General features: G+C 42.2%; 2 protein-coding genes across 4 annotated transcripts; one reads left to right on the top strand and one right to left on the bottom strand.

The window, feature by feature from the left end:
* Nucleotides 1-1,424: 1,424 nt before the first annotated feature.
* UQCC6 (ubiquinol-cytochrome c reductase complex assembly factor 6) lies at nt 1,425-3,328 on the bottom strand. Its single transcript, XM_074901960.1, has 2 exons — nt 2,868-3,328; nt 1,425-1,683 (listed from the first exon to the last, which is right to left on the bottom strand). Exons 1-2 carry the CDS (start codon nt 2,973-2,975, stop codon nt 1,588-1,590), a joined length of 204 nt encoding a protein of 67 aa, XP_074758061.1. The 5' UTR covers nt 2,976-3,328; the 3' UTR covers nt 1,425-1,587.
* A 105-nt stretch (nt 3,329-3,433) lies between these two features.
* TDG (thymine DNA glycosylase) lies at nt 3,434-16,184 on the top strand. 3 transcript variants are annotated; one of them, XM_074901957.1, is made up of 10 exons: nt 3,434-3,460; nt 6,475-6,623; nt 9,081-9,310; nt 9,813-9,882; nt 11,251-11,386; nt 11,466-11,548; nt 11,632-11,726; nt 13,240-13,411; nt 13,702-13,830; nt 13,943-16,176. In XM_074901957.1, exons 2-10 carry the CDS (start codon nt 6,530-6,532, stop codon nt 14,080-14,082), a joined length of 1,149 nt encoding a protein of 382 aa, XP_074758058.1. In that variant the 5' UTR covers nt 3,434-3,460; nt 6,475-6,529; the 3' UTR covers nt 14,083-16,176. The 3 variants fall into 3 exon arrangements, with proteins under 3 accessions (XP_074758058.1, XP_074758056.1, XP_074758057.1); XM_074901955.1 differs by lacking the exon at nt 3,434-3,460 and adding an exon at nt 3,473-3,576 and having other exon boundaries at nt 13,943-16,184; XM_074901956.1 differs by lacking the exon at nt 3,434-3,460 and adding an exon at nt 3,473-3,576 and having other exon boundaries at nt 13,946-16,178.
* The last annotated feature ends 154 nt before the right edge of the window (nt 16,185-16,338 follow it).

Raw genomic sequence — 16,338 nt, 5'->3', positions numbered from 1 at the left:
AACAGGAACAAAATACTGCTGAATTGCCTCATCTTGTCTCTTCAATAAACTTTATTTTACGCTGAGATGGAAGGTTGTCAATCTCAGCTTTGTTTAGGTACAATGAAGAAAAAAGTAGTTTCACCAGAACTGGACCTAGTAAGATGTTTCATTGGCTGATTTCATTTGGGCTTGACATCTGAGATTTACTTGAGGCCTTTTTATGCTGCTGTCACTGATAAAGGTGCCTGATACTGTGATCTCGTAATACTGAGTACTCGCTGCAGCCTGAACATCCACACGGGCAGACAAGAGCAGGAGAGGATCTCATCATGCCTTGGCTGCTTTTCCAGATCAGCCAACAGTTGCAAAACTGCGAGAGCGGAGGCACATACGCAGAGCAACTATGAACTCTTCATCCTAGGAAAACCAATTCCAACTTACGGAGACATATATAACAGCTTCACAGCTGGAACAGATGTGAAAGTAGCACTTTCAGTGATCGTTTCTGGATTTCTCTGCTATTACGAGAGCTCCAGGTACTTTGCCATTAGGATTTAGGAAGCTTTTTTGTTTCCTTAATGGGTCATGTGTCAGATTCTGGTTTTCTCCCCCCCCCTCCCCCAAGTTAAATCTGAGTGAAAATTGAGGGTGCAGCCTGTGCCTTGTTTGAGTACCTTTCTCAAGGGAAAGCAGTCCCAAACCTTCACAAGCTCTACTGCATACCATTCAGAAATGGGTTGTTGTACCATCTTTGTAGGATGTTGACTTTGTGTATCTCTCGAGTTCCTGGTGAGAGAGTTTTGTGGCAATCCTATTTCAGGGCTGAAAGGTAAACCTGCACTTGTTATTTCAGAGTTTTGTATATTTACAGCTATCAAAATCAGACATAAACAGAGGTTGCCCAAATGGCGTAAACATACATAATTTCAGTGAAATCTGTACCTCCTGTCCCACTTCAACTAATACAACCAAGTTGTAAGATCCTCCCCAACCTTACAGCAGTCCAAAGTAGATTTCCTATTAGCAATACAGACAGAAAGCCAATGTAACTGCCATTGCAGCAGTTAGCCAGCATTAGGAGCCCAGTGCAAGGAGCACTGCAATAAAGAATCTTTCTTCCTTGTACATGCCATCACTTACTGTACCAGGTTCTGGGTTACATACAGTAAAACCGAGTTAAAGTTTAAAAGGGGGGGGAATGCCAACAGGTAAGTGGGGTTCTACTACAGATGAACAGGTAAACTTATTCAGGCTAATGAGTGGCCATAAAAGCTTGACTTTTCAATATGCTAAACTTCCTATACTTGCTGATCAGCTGAAAAGTTTCAAATTCCCTCACACTCACCAGTATGACTTTACATCTTCTGTTCTGAAGGATACTTACACTGCAATCAAGATTTAAGAAATCGTAAGAATTTTGGCAGATAACTGATTCAACTTAACAGTATTCACTGTACATTTATTTTTAATGCTGCTTGTAATCCTGCTTAAAGCAAGCAAAAAAGTATCAAGGGAGTACAGTATTTCATGTATGGATTTCTGCAGTTGAGGCAGTTGAACAAATATTTTATCAGTTCCAGTTTTCATAACATAAGTAAATGCTGGTCACTGCTGTGAAGTCTGAACCTTGCTTGATCCTTCTTTTAGACCCAACAGTTCTGTTTTCAGTTCTCCAGGCTTAGGAGGTATTTCAGGTATACTCTGTTAAAAACAGAGAAAGACGTCAGTGTTGTGACAGAAGAAAAACTAAACTCACAGAACACTTAACACACTCTGTAAGAGACCTAAATTGTGATTATATCGCCACCTTTTTTGAGCGGAGTGTAATTCTTCCATGCAAAACATCTTAAAAATTAGCCTATTACCTTTTTGTAATTTGACTCTTATTTTAAAGTAGCAAAATATGATTTGAAAAAGAGGAGGAAAAAGAATAATGGTCAAATCAACAATGAACAAAGCTTCTTTTTCCCATTTAAGAAAGTAGGTTTGGTTGAGATGTCTAGTACAGTTGGAAGTTTCCACAAATATTTTTTCTCTTGGTAACAGAGGAATAAGTTTCACTGCTTCGACCTTTGTTTTAGAAATTAAACACTGCAACTAGAGATAAAATTTTAAAAAGTAAAAGAGAACAGATGACATTTTAAGAGCCATAACTCCTCAAAAATCATGCTGGTTTAGAGAGATGTAGATCATTAGATCATTCTGAATAAAAATGCCGATTTGCTTGCAACAAAGACTACGGTACACACTATGAAAATACATTAATTCTTACACATTTATCAATTATTTAAGCCTCATTACTTAAATTTTGACAACTCAAGCACAGTGACTTTTTAACTTATTTCCAATCTGAAAAGTGTTTTTTTAAAAAAACACGAAAGTGTATAAGAGCAGGAGGGTGAGATAAGGCTTACAAGTTAGAAGGCCTCCAAAAGACCATCAACCATTGATATTCCTGGTGGATGGTCTCAACTGGAGCTTGGTTCCCGCTAGTTGCAGGATTTTGATAGTCCACTCTGAGTCTGTCCTTGTTCCTGAAGTATACTTTTGGTCATCTCCATTGCAGGGGTAAAAACAAGTCTACTTAAATCTAGTATAACCCCTTCTCGCCACTTTTGCACGCTCTTTCCAAAAACCAGCTTCCCACAGCGAAAACCCCTTCCTGAAGAAGTTCGCGTAGTTTTTTTTTTAATTTTCGGTACCACGTCGCCAGTTTGAAGGCAGCTCCCAAGGGACCCGGTCGCTTTTCCTTCAGAGGCTGATCACTTTTTGCGGTCCGACCAGAGCCCTTTCTACACAAGGCCCCTTAGGGGACGGCCCCCACCCGCAGAGCTGCTACCCGGCTCCGTAACGCAACCAGCGACCGGAACGGCCCCGGCACTTACAAGGTCAGGCCTGTAGTACCTGTGCACGACCTCGGCGCCGGCGAACATGGCCAGCATGCTGCCCGCCACCGCCTTCAGGTAGGTGGGCCACGGCACGCCGGCGGGCATGGCCGCGGGGAAGGCCCGGGAGCGCGGCGACCTTGGCCCCCTCTCCTCCTCCTCCTCCTCCCGGAGGAGCTCGCAGAGGCGGGGGAGGGCCTGCGGCGCCGGCCCGACACCCCCCACCCCATCCACGTAACGCGCCGGACGTGCGTCACCCCCCCTTCCCGCCGCCTCCCGGTTGGCCGCAGCGCGGCGGCGGGGTGCCGAGGCCCGCCCCTCGCGGAGCCGTACCCCGCCGCGGAGACGCGGGGCAAGTTGTGGCCTAGGCGCCGAAACCCTCCGGGCAGGGCGGGCTGACGGCCTCACCGGAGGCGCCCGCCGCCTCCTCCCCGGCCTAGGCGGCGGCCGGGGGACCCGCCCCTCGCCGGCGCTGGCACCGCCCCCTCCCCTTGCCCCGCCCCCTCCCCTTGCCCCGCCCTCCCCGGCGCGGCCGGCCGGCTGCGCGCTCCCATTGGCCGCCGCCGCTCACGTGACGCGGGGCTGCCCGGCAGGTCGGTCGGGGCGCTGAGGCGCGGGGGGAGGGGGCGGCGGGGGGCGGCCGGCGACAATAGGCCCCATCGGCGCCGGGAGGCTCCGCGCCCGGCATGGAGGCCCAGGAGCTGGGCAGGTACCGGTACCCGGGGCCGCCTCGGGCCTCGCGTTGGGCACCGCCGTTGTCCTTCTCCCCCGCGGCCGCGCTGTGGCGGCCCCCAAGCCCGAGATCCCCCCTCGGTCACAAAGCGGGAGGCGAGGGGCGGGCAGGCGCTCCCGGGCGGGGTGTGGGAGTGGGCGCGGCGAGATGGGCCCAGGGCCGGGGGGCGGCCTGTGCGGGAGCGGGGTGGGGGTGGACGTGGACGGAGGCGTGTGGCTGTGGGAGCGTGGGGCGCGCTGCCGTGTCTGTGTATCGCGGGCGGGCGCCGGGGGAGGTGCCCGCCCGGGCGGGAGCTCCGCTGGGCGGTGCGTGGGGTTAGTGGTGGCACGAGGGGGGTAAAGCGGGACTGGTGTGCGGGGGGACCTGCGGGGGGGGGTGCGTGTGCGTGGGAGAAGGGAGGAAAGTTGAGGCGTGCTCACGGGGAGAGGTTTGCGGGTGGGGTGGGCGCTGCCCGTGGGCCGGGGGTGCGGAGGCTGTAGGGCAGGCGAGATGGAGACCCTGCGTACCCCCCGGGGCGGGTGGGGACGGGGCTCGCCGCGTGTCAGGAAACTCGTACGTGTAGACTGTGGGGGCCTGTGGGTGTGGAGGTGGGTTTGTGATGGTTTAGTATTTGGGTTTGCTTCAGTGGACGGACATCTTTTTCTTTTCTTTTTCTTTCATTTTTAGTATGAACTGAAGGGGGGGTTAAATCACTGCCTTTTCCTCGTGGAACTGAAAACATTTATTAAAATGTTCCATAATACATGCATCAATAACAAAAAATTGTGTTTCTGAACCCGTGCAAGAAAAATGACCTAAAAAATGTTTATGAAGCTTAGAGGTAGGGGTAAAAGCTCCCATCACCATGTGATTAGGGGACTTGTCCATGATATGGTGCAAGTTTTCCTCTGTTTAAAGGGAATTTTATTCCGTTTACAAGGAGACTTTCTATATGCATAAAATAAGGCATGTATTACAAGAAGACATCTGGTCTTGGGTTAGATGATTTCACCTCTCTCTTACTCACACTGTTCTGCTCTGTATGATTACACATTTATTACATTATGAGCTGGATTTGACATGTCTTATGTTGTGTTTCCCAATGCAAATCTGAAGATCAGTTTTGCTGGGTTCAGTAATTGCACAAGTATTTTATATAAAATGGAACTCTTCCAGCTTGGGGGCTTGAGGTATTTACTGTACTCTGAAAATCTCCTGTGACTTTGTTAGGCAACTTCCCCAGAAATTTGACAGACCCACGTTCAGATTTATTCTCCTTGATTCAGGGCAAGTGTTTGGGCTATTCTGACATAAATCTGATTTACAGTGGGATTCTTAAATACCCTTTGCATAATAGAGAATGATCCCTTCTTCTGAGATATTTAGATCATAGGTTGTAAAAGACTTTTAAGATCATCAAGTCGAATTGTAAACCTAACACTGCCAAGCTCGCCACTAAACCATGTCCCTAAGCACCACATCTACAGGTCTTTAAATACCTCCAGGAATGGTGACTTAACCACTTCCCTGGGCAGCCTGTTCCAGTGCTTGATAACCTTTTAGGTGAAGAAATTTTTCCTGATATCCAGTCTAAACCTTCCCTGGCACAACTTGAGGCTGTTTCCTCTTGTTTTATAGTTTGTTACTTGGGAGAAGAGACCGACACCCATCTCGCTACAGCCTCCTCTCAGGTAGTTGTAGAGAGCAATAAGGTCTCCCCTGAGGCCCTGTTCATCCAGGCTAAACACCCCCAGTTGTCTTGGCTGCTCTTCCTAAGACTTGTGCTCTAGACCCTTCACCACCTTTGCTGCCCTTCTTTGGACACGCTCCAGCACCCCAATGTCTTTCTTGTAGTGAGGAGCCCAAAAGTGAACACAGTATTGGAGGTGCGACCTCACCAGTGCCAAGTACAGGGGGACGATCACTTCCCTAGTCCTGCTGGCCATGCTATTTCTGATACAAGCCAGGATGCTCTTGGCCTTGTCCAAATAGCCAATCTTGACCAGATTTCTGTATATCAAAAAATCATTTGGTGTTTCTATGAATAGCTTTGAGATGATAAAATTATTTCTGGAAAATTTACTATTCACAAAATCTTTATGTATTTGTATGGCAGTAGAATCTGGACAAGAAGGCGGCTGCGTAGGTATAAGGGAATGATGGTATAAAGCAGAAGTTTGTGTTGGAGTGTGAGGGATGTATGTGATGAATAAATGTGTGGAGCAAAAGAACTGTATATGGAAAAATGTCTTTGTGCATAGAAGGAGACTGAATCTCTGTGTGTCTGTGTGGGTGTATACACACAATACCATGTAGAATAAGTGCAGTATTTCTGTTGGGATCCAGAGTGAGATAACTGGACAACATCTGCCACATGATTTGTTAAATCTGTTTAATAATCTGCATGACAACTCATGCGGTGTGTATTCATAATGCTTCGAAGGCTAGAATGATTCATCCATTCTGTATCATATCAGATAAGTAACTGGTATAACATTAAGAAAATTTAAAACTTCGGGAACTTGAAGTCCAGAAGATTTTAACTCTCTTGTCTTGTAAATTGTTGGTACATTTGGTAGTTTGCCTTGGTAATGTTTGCTACAGTGTTTTTCCAGAAAAAAAGGAAAAGCTCTACATCTTGCTTACAGCTGTTGAGTTTCTTTCACATTATTCACAAGAGAACTGTACTGTTAATATTGGGTTTAACATCACCTGATACCAGCTGCGCAGTCAGATTGCTTAGTGGATATGGATAATTTACTGCCTTGTTAATAGAATGATTGGAGAATCTAAGTGCAGTACACACCGGCCTTGATAAAGATTGATGTTGTTTGGTACGCCACTAAGTTTCTAAATTGTTGATAAATTATATCTCTTTTTTCCTCCCTTTCTAAGATACTACGCATATCTTCAGCAAGCTCAAGCATTTTACACATTTCCGTTCCATCAGATGATGACTGCAGCGCCTAACATGGAAATCATGACTGAGCAGCCGACTCTAGAGGGCATTCCAGAGCCAAACATTGCTCAGGAGCCTCCAAAAGGTAGCTTGAGTGGGCTGTGCTAAGTGGGCTAAAACGTTATTAATTGATTGGGGGAGAAAATTATTGGTCTTCAGCTGCTTCTTTGGACCTACTGGATTTCCTTTTCTTGATGCTCTCAGAGGAAGTATTGATTAATTAAGTTCTTTAGGTAACATTTTTTACCAGACAATTAAGAAGTCAACCCAGGTGATAGTATTCACATTGCTCAGTCTCAGAAAGTCATCTTGTTCCACAAAAAGGAGATTTTTTTGTTTCAGTAAAGAAATTTATTATTTTTAGCTGATTTCATGGCTTTTAATATTCTGTTAGAGAAGTTTTCTTTTTGAAGTCTGAGTTCCAAACATTTTTTTTTTTAATTTCTGCAAGACAAGTACAGTATAATACTGTTTATTCAAAATATTTTTGTTTAAATGGTGGTTTAGCGGGTTGTAGTAATCACAGATAGTGAATTGCGTATATACTCTAAGGATTGTTTGGTTTTAGTGAGGCTTATATAAACAAATACAAACAGTGCAGAACAAGTTTTGTACTTTATGCACTTGTATGTTGCCTCCTTTCCCCCTCTAGGACTTTGTACACCGAGGCTTTACAATAACCATGGCAAGAAAGGATCCCTTGTTTTGTTATTCTGCTTGCACTTTGCCATGTAAAAAAACCCAATGATCTCTGCGATGCTTAAATTATGATTATATAGCAAATACTCTGATGCTGAGTTTCATCTTGCTTTTAATATTTAGATGTAGGCCAGAGCTCTCTGTACTAAGGTAATCAGCCAATTCATGCAATGACATTGCTTGTTTAAGTGCATCCTTTGATAAGCTGTTTTTTGGGGGGTTTTTTGTTGTTGTTGTAATGCATGGCCAGATGAAATCACAGGAAGAAAACCACCAGTTTAAAGTAGTTGTGACTGCTCAATTCATTCACAGTATTATTCACTACAGCTAGGATAAATCACAGCTGCTATGTATTTAGGCTTCTTTTGTAGCTTTATTATTGGATAATGTGATGTCACCGTGAGCACACTGTTTGACTGCACTCTCAAGTATTTTTTGGACAACTGTTATCTTCTGTTTTGAAACTGTTCCCTAATATTTTTGCAAGAATTGGAAGTTGAGTAATGCCTTCAAAGGCAGGGCTTGAAAATTTACCAAATGTGCATGAAATTTACAGGAGCATGCATGAAAGGCAAAGATTTGAAGTCCAGCTACCTGCTGTGATGAAAAAAGTAAAATTTCTAGGATTATACTCTGAAAGGCTGCCCTGGCATTGTTCATCTTTCACGACAGTGTCTGGTTGGTAGGTATCAGCGTGAGAGTTAGGAGAACATTATCCTGCTTCCATTTGAAGTACATCCTACTCAGAGGAGTCAGAGAATCTGTGACATTTTGCCATCACATGATAAACCTCTGAACTCTTCAAGGGGTAGGAAAGAAAAGCTGCTTATATGCCTCACCGTCTGTGCCTTTTTAGTTTCTTCTTCATTGTAACTAGACTATAGCTTGAGTACTGTTACTTACAGCTTTCCTAAGCAGTTGCCTCAGTGTTGCAGTGGGAATTTCACATGGGTTTTGTCCTCCTTTTTCTTTGCACTCAGCTTTCTTACAAGAATAGCCCCCAAAAGTTTGCAGACTTAGGGCAGTGCCCTGGTATCTAGTAATTTTGAAAATAAGATGGAAGTCTCTGTTTTAAAGTAATAGATTACTTTGGCTCTTTGCTGATTGCTATAATATGTTTTTGTGTTTTTCAAGTTGTGTTCTGCAGCTTGACATTATTAATGAACAAGGATAGAGAGCAATGTCTGAGTGGTCATGTCATGACCAGTACCTGTGCTGCTTGAATCTCTAAGCTTTAAGGGCCAGAGGATGAGAAAGTTTCAAGTGAGTGAACAGGGACTACTTCATATTTGCATTTTGTAAATAAAAATTAATGTTTGGTGCCACTCATTCAAACTGAGATCCTGAAGGTCTCATACCTTGCTATATGATGCACTGGACGTGCTGTTCAGTTTCTCCAATATGTGATCTGTAACAATCAACTTTCATATTTAGAAGCTGAAGTGTGAATACTGGACTAAAACTTACTGTCACATTCCTTAGAACCTAAGCTTTGATGTTCTGCCATATCCTCCAAAAGAAATGAAGCTGTTTCCAATGGGTTGTTACATACAGCATGTAAACAACATAACCTACCCATGAGGTTATTCTTGGTTTGTATCCTAAGTCAGCATAGTTGCCTGTGAGTAGTGTGTGTGTCTGTGGTACAGAGAGACCCCAGGCTAGCTCTGTGTTGAGCCTGCAAAACCGAGATTCATCTGATAATTGTTTAAATTAATGAATTTTTAAGGTAAATTTATCTGTCTGATTTCTTCTTGAATCCCTACATTTAGCTCAGTCTTTTTTGAATATCTACACTGCAACATTAGAAGTGTACAAAAGGGATATTTGCTGTGTGTTTCAGAAGTGAAAAAAGGAGGAAGGAAAAGAAAAGCCAAAGCAACTGAGCCAAAGCAACCCAAAAAGCCTGCTGCTAAAAAAGAAAAACCAGCCAAGTCAAAAGGCAAACAAGAAAAGATCACAGATACTTTTAAAGTCAAAAGAAAAGTGGACCGTTTTAATGGTGTATCTGAAGCTGAGCTTTTGACCAAGACTCTACCTGATATTTTGACCTTTGATCTGGACATTGTAATAGTAAGTAACTCAGTTGTAAGATTAGGTAGAAAAGTGAATAGTCAGTACTCACTAGTTAAGATTTACATTCTGCTTACTTATCTATATTGCTTGTATGGCATGATCTTGAAAGATAAGTATATAAACTGTTTACTGTGCGTAGAGCTGCTTTGCATTTTCTGTCAAAAATCAGAGTAACATAGTTCTAACTTCTGAGAAATCTAAGGCTTACGTATAATACATAGTTGTAAGAGACCATTACTTGACACTTTATTTACTGGAAGCGCTATACCGGTGGCTGTAAAACAGACTGTGAGCTGCTCTTTTGACATTGCACATCTAAATGAGACACTGCTATAAAGTTGACAATTTTTTTAAATAATGATGGAAGGTACCATTAACACAGCTTTGTTTACTGACAGTAACTTAAAGAGAATTGAATAAGCATCCTTACTGTAACTTGATTAAATTCCTGACTAGCAAGACATGTTCTCATTGTTAAAATGGACTGGTATCTTTGTAGATTGGCATAAACCCTGGCTTGATGGCAGCTTACAAAGGACACCATTACCCTGGACCTGGAAACCATTTTTGTACGTTTTTGTTTTCTTTCCTCTTACAGAATTTGCAGAAATTTATTAGAACTTGTAGCATTTTAATTAAATTGGCTTGGGGTTTGTTTTTTGTTTTGGTTGGTTTTTTTGTTGTTGATGCAGAGAGGTATTTTGCTTTCAACCATCCCAGAGTGATTTAAATCTCATAATTACTTCTGTCAAATACCGTATGTAAAAGAGAATAAAAGAGCAATAATCAGTGACTTTCAGTGTAGGTTTAGAATTGTCATGTAAACACCGTATTACCAGATAGCTTCTTGGCGCATATTAGTGTGCAACATAAGAGATAAAACTTAAAACTCTACTACTTGAGTTATCAAGGGTAATTGTAACAGACATCAATTTCTGATATAAAATGAAACTACACAAACATTTTCCTAAAAAACGCATTTCAGCAAGCTGCCTTCTGTTTGCATTTATTCATCTCTTAGAAAGCTTGTATAGAACTGACAAAAACCCAAAAATCATTGCCCTTTCCCAGCAGGTATACGCATGTAGTATACTTGATTCTCGTGACAGATACTTTTTCCTAGGTGTTTTTCCATCTTAAGTAACATTTTCTGCAGCACGTTCTCATAAAGGTCATACCTGAACTCTGCTGAAATGCTCTGTTTTGCATACTGAGAGCCATTCCAGATGTGGTAGCAGAGAGCTCCACGTGGGCAGCCCTGTGATACTCCAGCCAAAATGCTTCTGGTGTCCATCAGGCTTGGGTATTTCTCGAGTGTTCTGCAGACTAACCCGACTAACAGCCTCCTTTACCGAGAAGCAGACCAGATATGCATGCTCTGACAAATCCATGTGTTTGTAACCTTCCCGAGTTGTTAGGAGCTAGCTGTGGTTAATTTGGGTTTAAGAGATTGGCAGTGCACATCACACAGACTATACTGTTATTTCCTAAATACGAGTGTAAGATGTCAACATCTTCTGTCAGAGAGGACCAGTGCAAGGAGAAGCGATGGCAAGGTTGTGAAAGAAAGCTGACGTGTATTTGCCACATTCTTTCCCACAAAATCCATATTGATTGCAATCACTCTCTGCTTAAGTGAATTGCAGAATCCAAAGCTCTGTACTGATCTTTTAGAGTAAAGGGCTGGTTTCCATACACAGGATCGTGGTGAGAAATTCCTGTTGTTTGCTGGGGATTTTTCTATCCTCTTGCAGTAGACAAAGTAATTTTGGCTATTTTGAACTTTTCTGGATAGGGCAGTAGTCTTCCCAGATTAACTGATGCTCTGTTAACATAGGTTCTTCCTTTAGTATTCCAGTACTCTGCTGGTCGAGGGGGCTCTTTGTTTTCTTTCTTTTCCTTAGAAAAAGACAAATGTGAATCTTCCTACTTCACAGGGAAGTGTCTGTTCATGTCTGGTCTAAGTAACGAACAGCTGAACCATATGGATGACCACACCTTGCCACATAAATATGGGATTGGATTTACAAACATGGTTGAAAGGACAACACCTGGAAGCAAAGACCTTTCCAGGTAGGATAACAAAAGGAAATAGCGTTCTTATCAATGAATTAACAGTTGTGATTATAATTTTGAGTACTTTCTCTTTTAGCAAAGAGTTTCGGGAAGGGGGGCGAATTCTGATGCAGAAGTTACAGAAGTACAAACCCCGTATAGCAGCTTTCAATGGAAAATGTGAGAACCACGACTTTTAAATGAATTTGTTCTGTTGGTAATTTTTTTGGGGGTCCACTTATCCCATCTTCTTTTCATTCTAGGTATTTATGAAATTTTTAGTAAAGAAGTTTTTGGAATAAAAGTTAAGAACTTGGAATTTGGACTGCAGCCACACAAAGTGCCAGATACAGAAACTGTAAGTATTGATACTGAGATGAAAACATGGCACTCTGTTTTTGGCTGTTTCAAAACACAGAGTCACAGAACTTGCATGCACTTAGGATAACATCAAAATTTGCCCAAAGTGCCAGGGATATGAAAGGCTTTTAAAGAAACGGGGGGATAGTGCAATTTTTGCACACGTTTTCAATGCAGCTTCTTCAGACTTGCAGACTTCATCTGGGAAATGGTGTAGTGTGGTTAGTAGGTTAGTACATTCTGTGAGGACTATATGAATAAAAAATACATGCTTTTGTGAGAACTATCATCTACTTTCATCTGATTCTCTGTGTCCAATTCCATGTATATGTTACTGAATTTTGATACCAAACATGACCATGGTGCTAGTAGTGCCACAGTGGAAGAGAAAGAATAGTAACTCCATTGTTGTGCTGTGACACACAACAGCTGCAGCATTACTGGATCTGGGCATGCCCAGGCACTTCAATCACACTCAGTCTTCTTAAGCTGATTTGCATCTTGAAATTAAATTGGACACTTAAGATAAAACAAACAGTTTGATGCAGAGTGTGTTAGTCATACATATGCTGGAAGATATCTCAAGAGACCAGCTGTGTATCGTCACATATAGGTTTGTTTATCCTGTCCTTTTAAACAGATTAAGGCAAAGGCAATTACACTATCTGCTAAGGTAGCTTATACCAAAGCTTCATGACTTTGTCAATCCAAAAGTTTCAGTTGGCTTTATTTCTATCCCTAATTACTAGTGCTGAAAGTTTAAGCTCGGTTTAAGCTGTGCTTCCCTAAAGGTGAAGTGTTGGCATCAGAGCCTGAAGAACTGTTGTTGATAAAGTGCTTGCTTCTTAAGTAGCTCTTAAAAGACTTCCACAGGAGATGTATTTGTAAGAAAGATAAATAGTCCTCTTTACTACTACTTGTTCATAAATACTGCTTGGTAATAAAAGTATTGGATACAATTCCTTTTTCCTGAACTAACTTCATGCCTTTAGTTAGGGCTTTTGGCAGAGATAGAGACGCTTTAATTGGCTTCAGCCACACTAACTCCAGAGTTTCAAACCCTGGCAAGTGTGATGCAGACACACGTGGCCAAGAAGCCAGGCTAATGAACCTGTGGTGCCTCCCTCATGGGTCTGGGTGTTTGTGTGCTGTCACGTACTCCCGCGGGCTCTCTGGCTCAGAGCTCTGCTTGTGCAGGGAGCTCTGGAGTGTGCTCCACTCTCTGGCATACGCTTGTAGGTTGTACTTGTTGTAACACATACTGGTACTGCTTCTCCTGCAGCACATAAACAACTCGTGGAAATTGTCCTTGTTTCAGCAGCTGAGAATCGGCCCCTCTCTTTGGGCAAGATATCTAGCTGGCCGAGAAAAATGAGAGACTCCTTTTATCCTCTTCCACAACCATCCATGACATTAGTTCAAGTTTGTACAAAGGGTTAAAACAGTGAGGTTAACTGTTATTTCATAACTCAGGGACCAGTAATGCTGTTTTTCTTGCTCTTTGTCTCAAGCTCTGCTATGTTATGCCATCATCCAGTGCAAGATGTGCTCAGTTTCCTCGTGCACAAGATAAAGTTCATTATTACATAAAGCTGAAAGACTTAAGGGACCAACTGAAAGGCATCGCACCCAACACAGAGGTGCAGGAGGTGCAGTACACATTTGACTTGCAACTTGCACAAGGTATAGTGGTTATTTTGTTAATCCTTTATTAAAATGTAGTGTACAACACAAGTAGTAGTTTCCCCAGCAAAAAGAAATGAAGAATTTAAGGGGAGGGGGAGATGTGCCATCTTTAAATCATTGGTGTAGAATTACAGATTCCACTCTCTTCTTAGTACAGTCTTAATTATCTAAGGGGAGCAGGGATTATCTTGTAGAGTGGGTGGCTGTTTTTTCAAGTGTTCTCTGATAAAAGCGCTCTGATCATTTTTGTTCTGACTATTAATACTTGACGTTTTCTGTTTTGGCAGAGGATGCTAAAAAGATGGCTGTCAAAGAAGAAAAATACGATCCCGGTTATGAAGCGGCGTATGGAGGCGCTTACTGTGATCGTGCACTGTATGAAAGCGAACAGTGCGATTTCTCCTCAAATGGAACTGGTAAAGTGCGGTGCTTGGGGCATTCGGTCTGTAAACCATTGCTTATGAACAAGTACTTAGCGGTATCGGCTGCATTTTAAAAACTGTATTGTATTATTTTTGTTTGTTCTAGCAGCAAGCAATCCAGAGTACTGTGAGGGGTCGTCCTTTGGTGACGTTCCTAATGGACAATGGATGACACAGTCCTTTGCAGACCAGATTCCAGAGTTCGGTGCTGGTGTGGCACGGGAGGAAGAGGGAAGCAGTGCGTGAGAGCTGTTTCTTCTTGGCTATGCATACGTGCTGCAGTTTTAATGCAGTGATCAAGATTGGTACCTCGGTTCTCCAACTGAAGCATTTTCTTAGTATTTTATCTCCTCTAGTTATTTTATTATAGTCCAAAGTAAGTGTGTGGTAGGCTCAAATCAATGAACTAGATAATTTTAAGGAACTGTCAAAACTTTTTAAAAAAAAGTTAGCCCTTTTTTGTATATGAGTTTTATATTTAATGTATACCATTCCTTGCAGTTTTTGAAAAATTGCTTTCTCATTTGTGAAGATTTCTTTGGGGCGTTAATTTTATTCCATAAATCGCAATGTAATAGTTACAGCAGCAGTATACTTTTTACTGATGCCTCAGTATTTGGGTATCTCATAATCCTTTTATATCCAGAGGGGAAAATGGGAAGTGTACCCTTATCTTAAATGAAGTGGTGTTTTTAATCATGCACAGTTAAGCAAATTGTGCTTTTTAAGTCTGCCTTTTATCTTAAAAAAAGTGCAGAAAGTTGTGTTCTGCAGCTGTGGGTACTGAGTATTTTCTGGGTGGGAAGAGAGTGCTCTGTCTGTTTAGTGATTGGACCGTATTCAGGATTAAGGGAGTGGAGACATCATCTCAAGTCACAACACTGGGGAGGAAAATTTGTGTCGCACGGGACAGGGCCTAAATATTCTAGCTGAGCTGTCTTAGGGTAAGGTGTGCCTACCACTCCATCTCTCCCCCTTAAATTCCAATGTAAAGAACTGGAATTCCTTAAAAAAGCAAAAGCCAACTTTGGTGGTTCTTAAGTTCTGTGGCATTTAAATTCTCAGTCATTTCTGTGTGATTAGTCTCTCCACCTGACCTTTAGCAGGAGACAACCCCTTTGAAGAGATTACATTGCAGGGAATTGAAAGACCACATGCCCTGTAAACCACGTAGCTCTGCTGATTTTTACATCAGGTACAATTAGGGCAGGGTGAAAGAGGTTTTCGATTTTAACAGTTTTTAAGACTCAGTTCTCTTCAAGCTATTAAGACCTTAGAGGGTGTTCTCCTTATTTGTCTTTCTTAAAGGTAAAAAATATTAAGTTCAATATAAGGGTGGCTGTTCTGTGAATAAGAAGTCAGCTGTAGAATCTACAGCTCTCTTCCTCAGAACTTGCTGAAATAAGACACAGTTTTGGCCAATATTAGTGACTGAGAAAGAAAAGAGGTTCAATGCTTGTGCCTAACCATCATCTTCTTTCCCTCTGTTGTCATGTGAGGAAGAGATGAAGTAAAAGCAATAAGTTGATCAAAACACTAAAAGTTTTGATGATCTTATGACAGTAGGTGCTTCACATACTTGAAAAATAGATACGAACAGTATCTCCACAATCCACACTGGTCAGAGATTCCTGTACCGGTGTGTTTTATCCTTTCCTCACAGCCAGTGACAGTTGTCAGGCATGGAGGGTAACTAGTTAGTGTAGATTATAACCCTGCTGTAACAGCTGTCACTGAAATCACACACTGTCAACCTGTTGTGAGGCAGGCATGATGTTTACAGTTTTCTTCCCAAATTACGTGGCTTAATTCTGAGCATCTTAAATCAAGAAAGTGTGCATTAGGGTTCTGATTGTGTTTATTAGCTTCAGCATAAAGCTGTTCAGTATATTGTCAAAAAGGTATAGGACTTGTCTTGTCTGTTATTTAAAGTGTACTGTATCATGTATTGCTGTTTACATGGACGTTTTCCTGCAGGTGCTCAAAGTATCTTGCATCAGGGATTTGTTACAATTCAATTTTATTTTTCAACGAAACTAGAAGCATGTAATAGCACTGCTGAGTATGTAGCACAGTAGGAGGTAACTACTGTAAAGCTATCCTGTTTGATGGGGAAAGGTCTCTTCTTTAACAGAGTCACCTACTAGGTTATCTAGGTATAAAATACAGTTAAGTGTACAATGACCGTTTCACTAAATATTGCCATTCTATGTGTACTCCCTCAGAACTGGTGCTCTTTTCATTACAGTAATACAGAAGTTCTTAATCTGTCCTAAATCTATCACTGCTTCACAATAAAATCAGGAATTGTACTGCAGTGTCTTAGAATGTGCTTTTGTATCTTGCTCACAGGGGTCTACCCACACTGAGAGATGTACTACACACAAACACTGCAGAAGGGAGTCACAAAGCTCTGTAAACATTTAATTAAAATACTTCGTCGTCAAGTAAACTTGTTTCCTCACTTTACGTGAAAGTCCAGATAATCTGAACTGTGTAACT

Source organism: Athene noctua, chromosome 3 (assembly GCF_965140245.1).
Source record: "Athene noctua chromosome 3, bAthNoc1.hap1.1, whole genome shotgun sequence".
Taxonomy (NCBI): domain Eukaryota; kingdom Metazoa; phylum Chordata; class Aves; order Strigiformes; family Strigidae; genus Athene; species Athene noctua.
The sequence above is the reverse complement of the archived record's forward strand: the minus strand, read 5'-3'. Positions and strand labels throughout refer to the sequence as shown.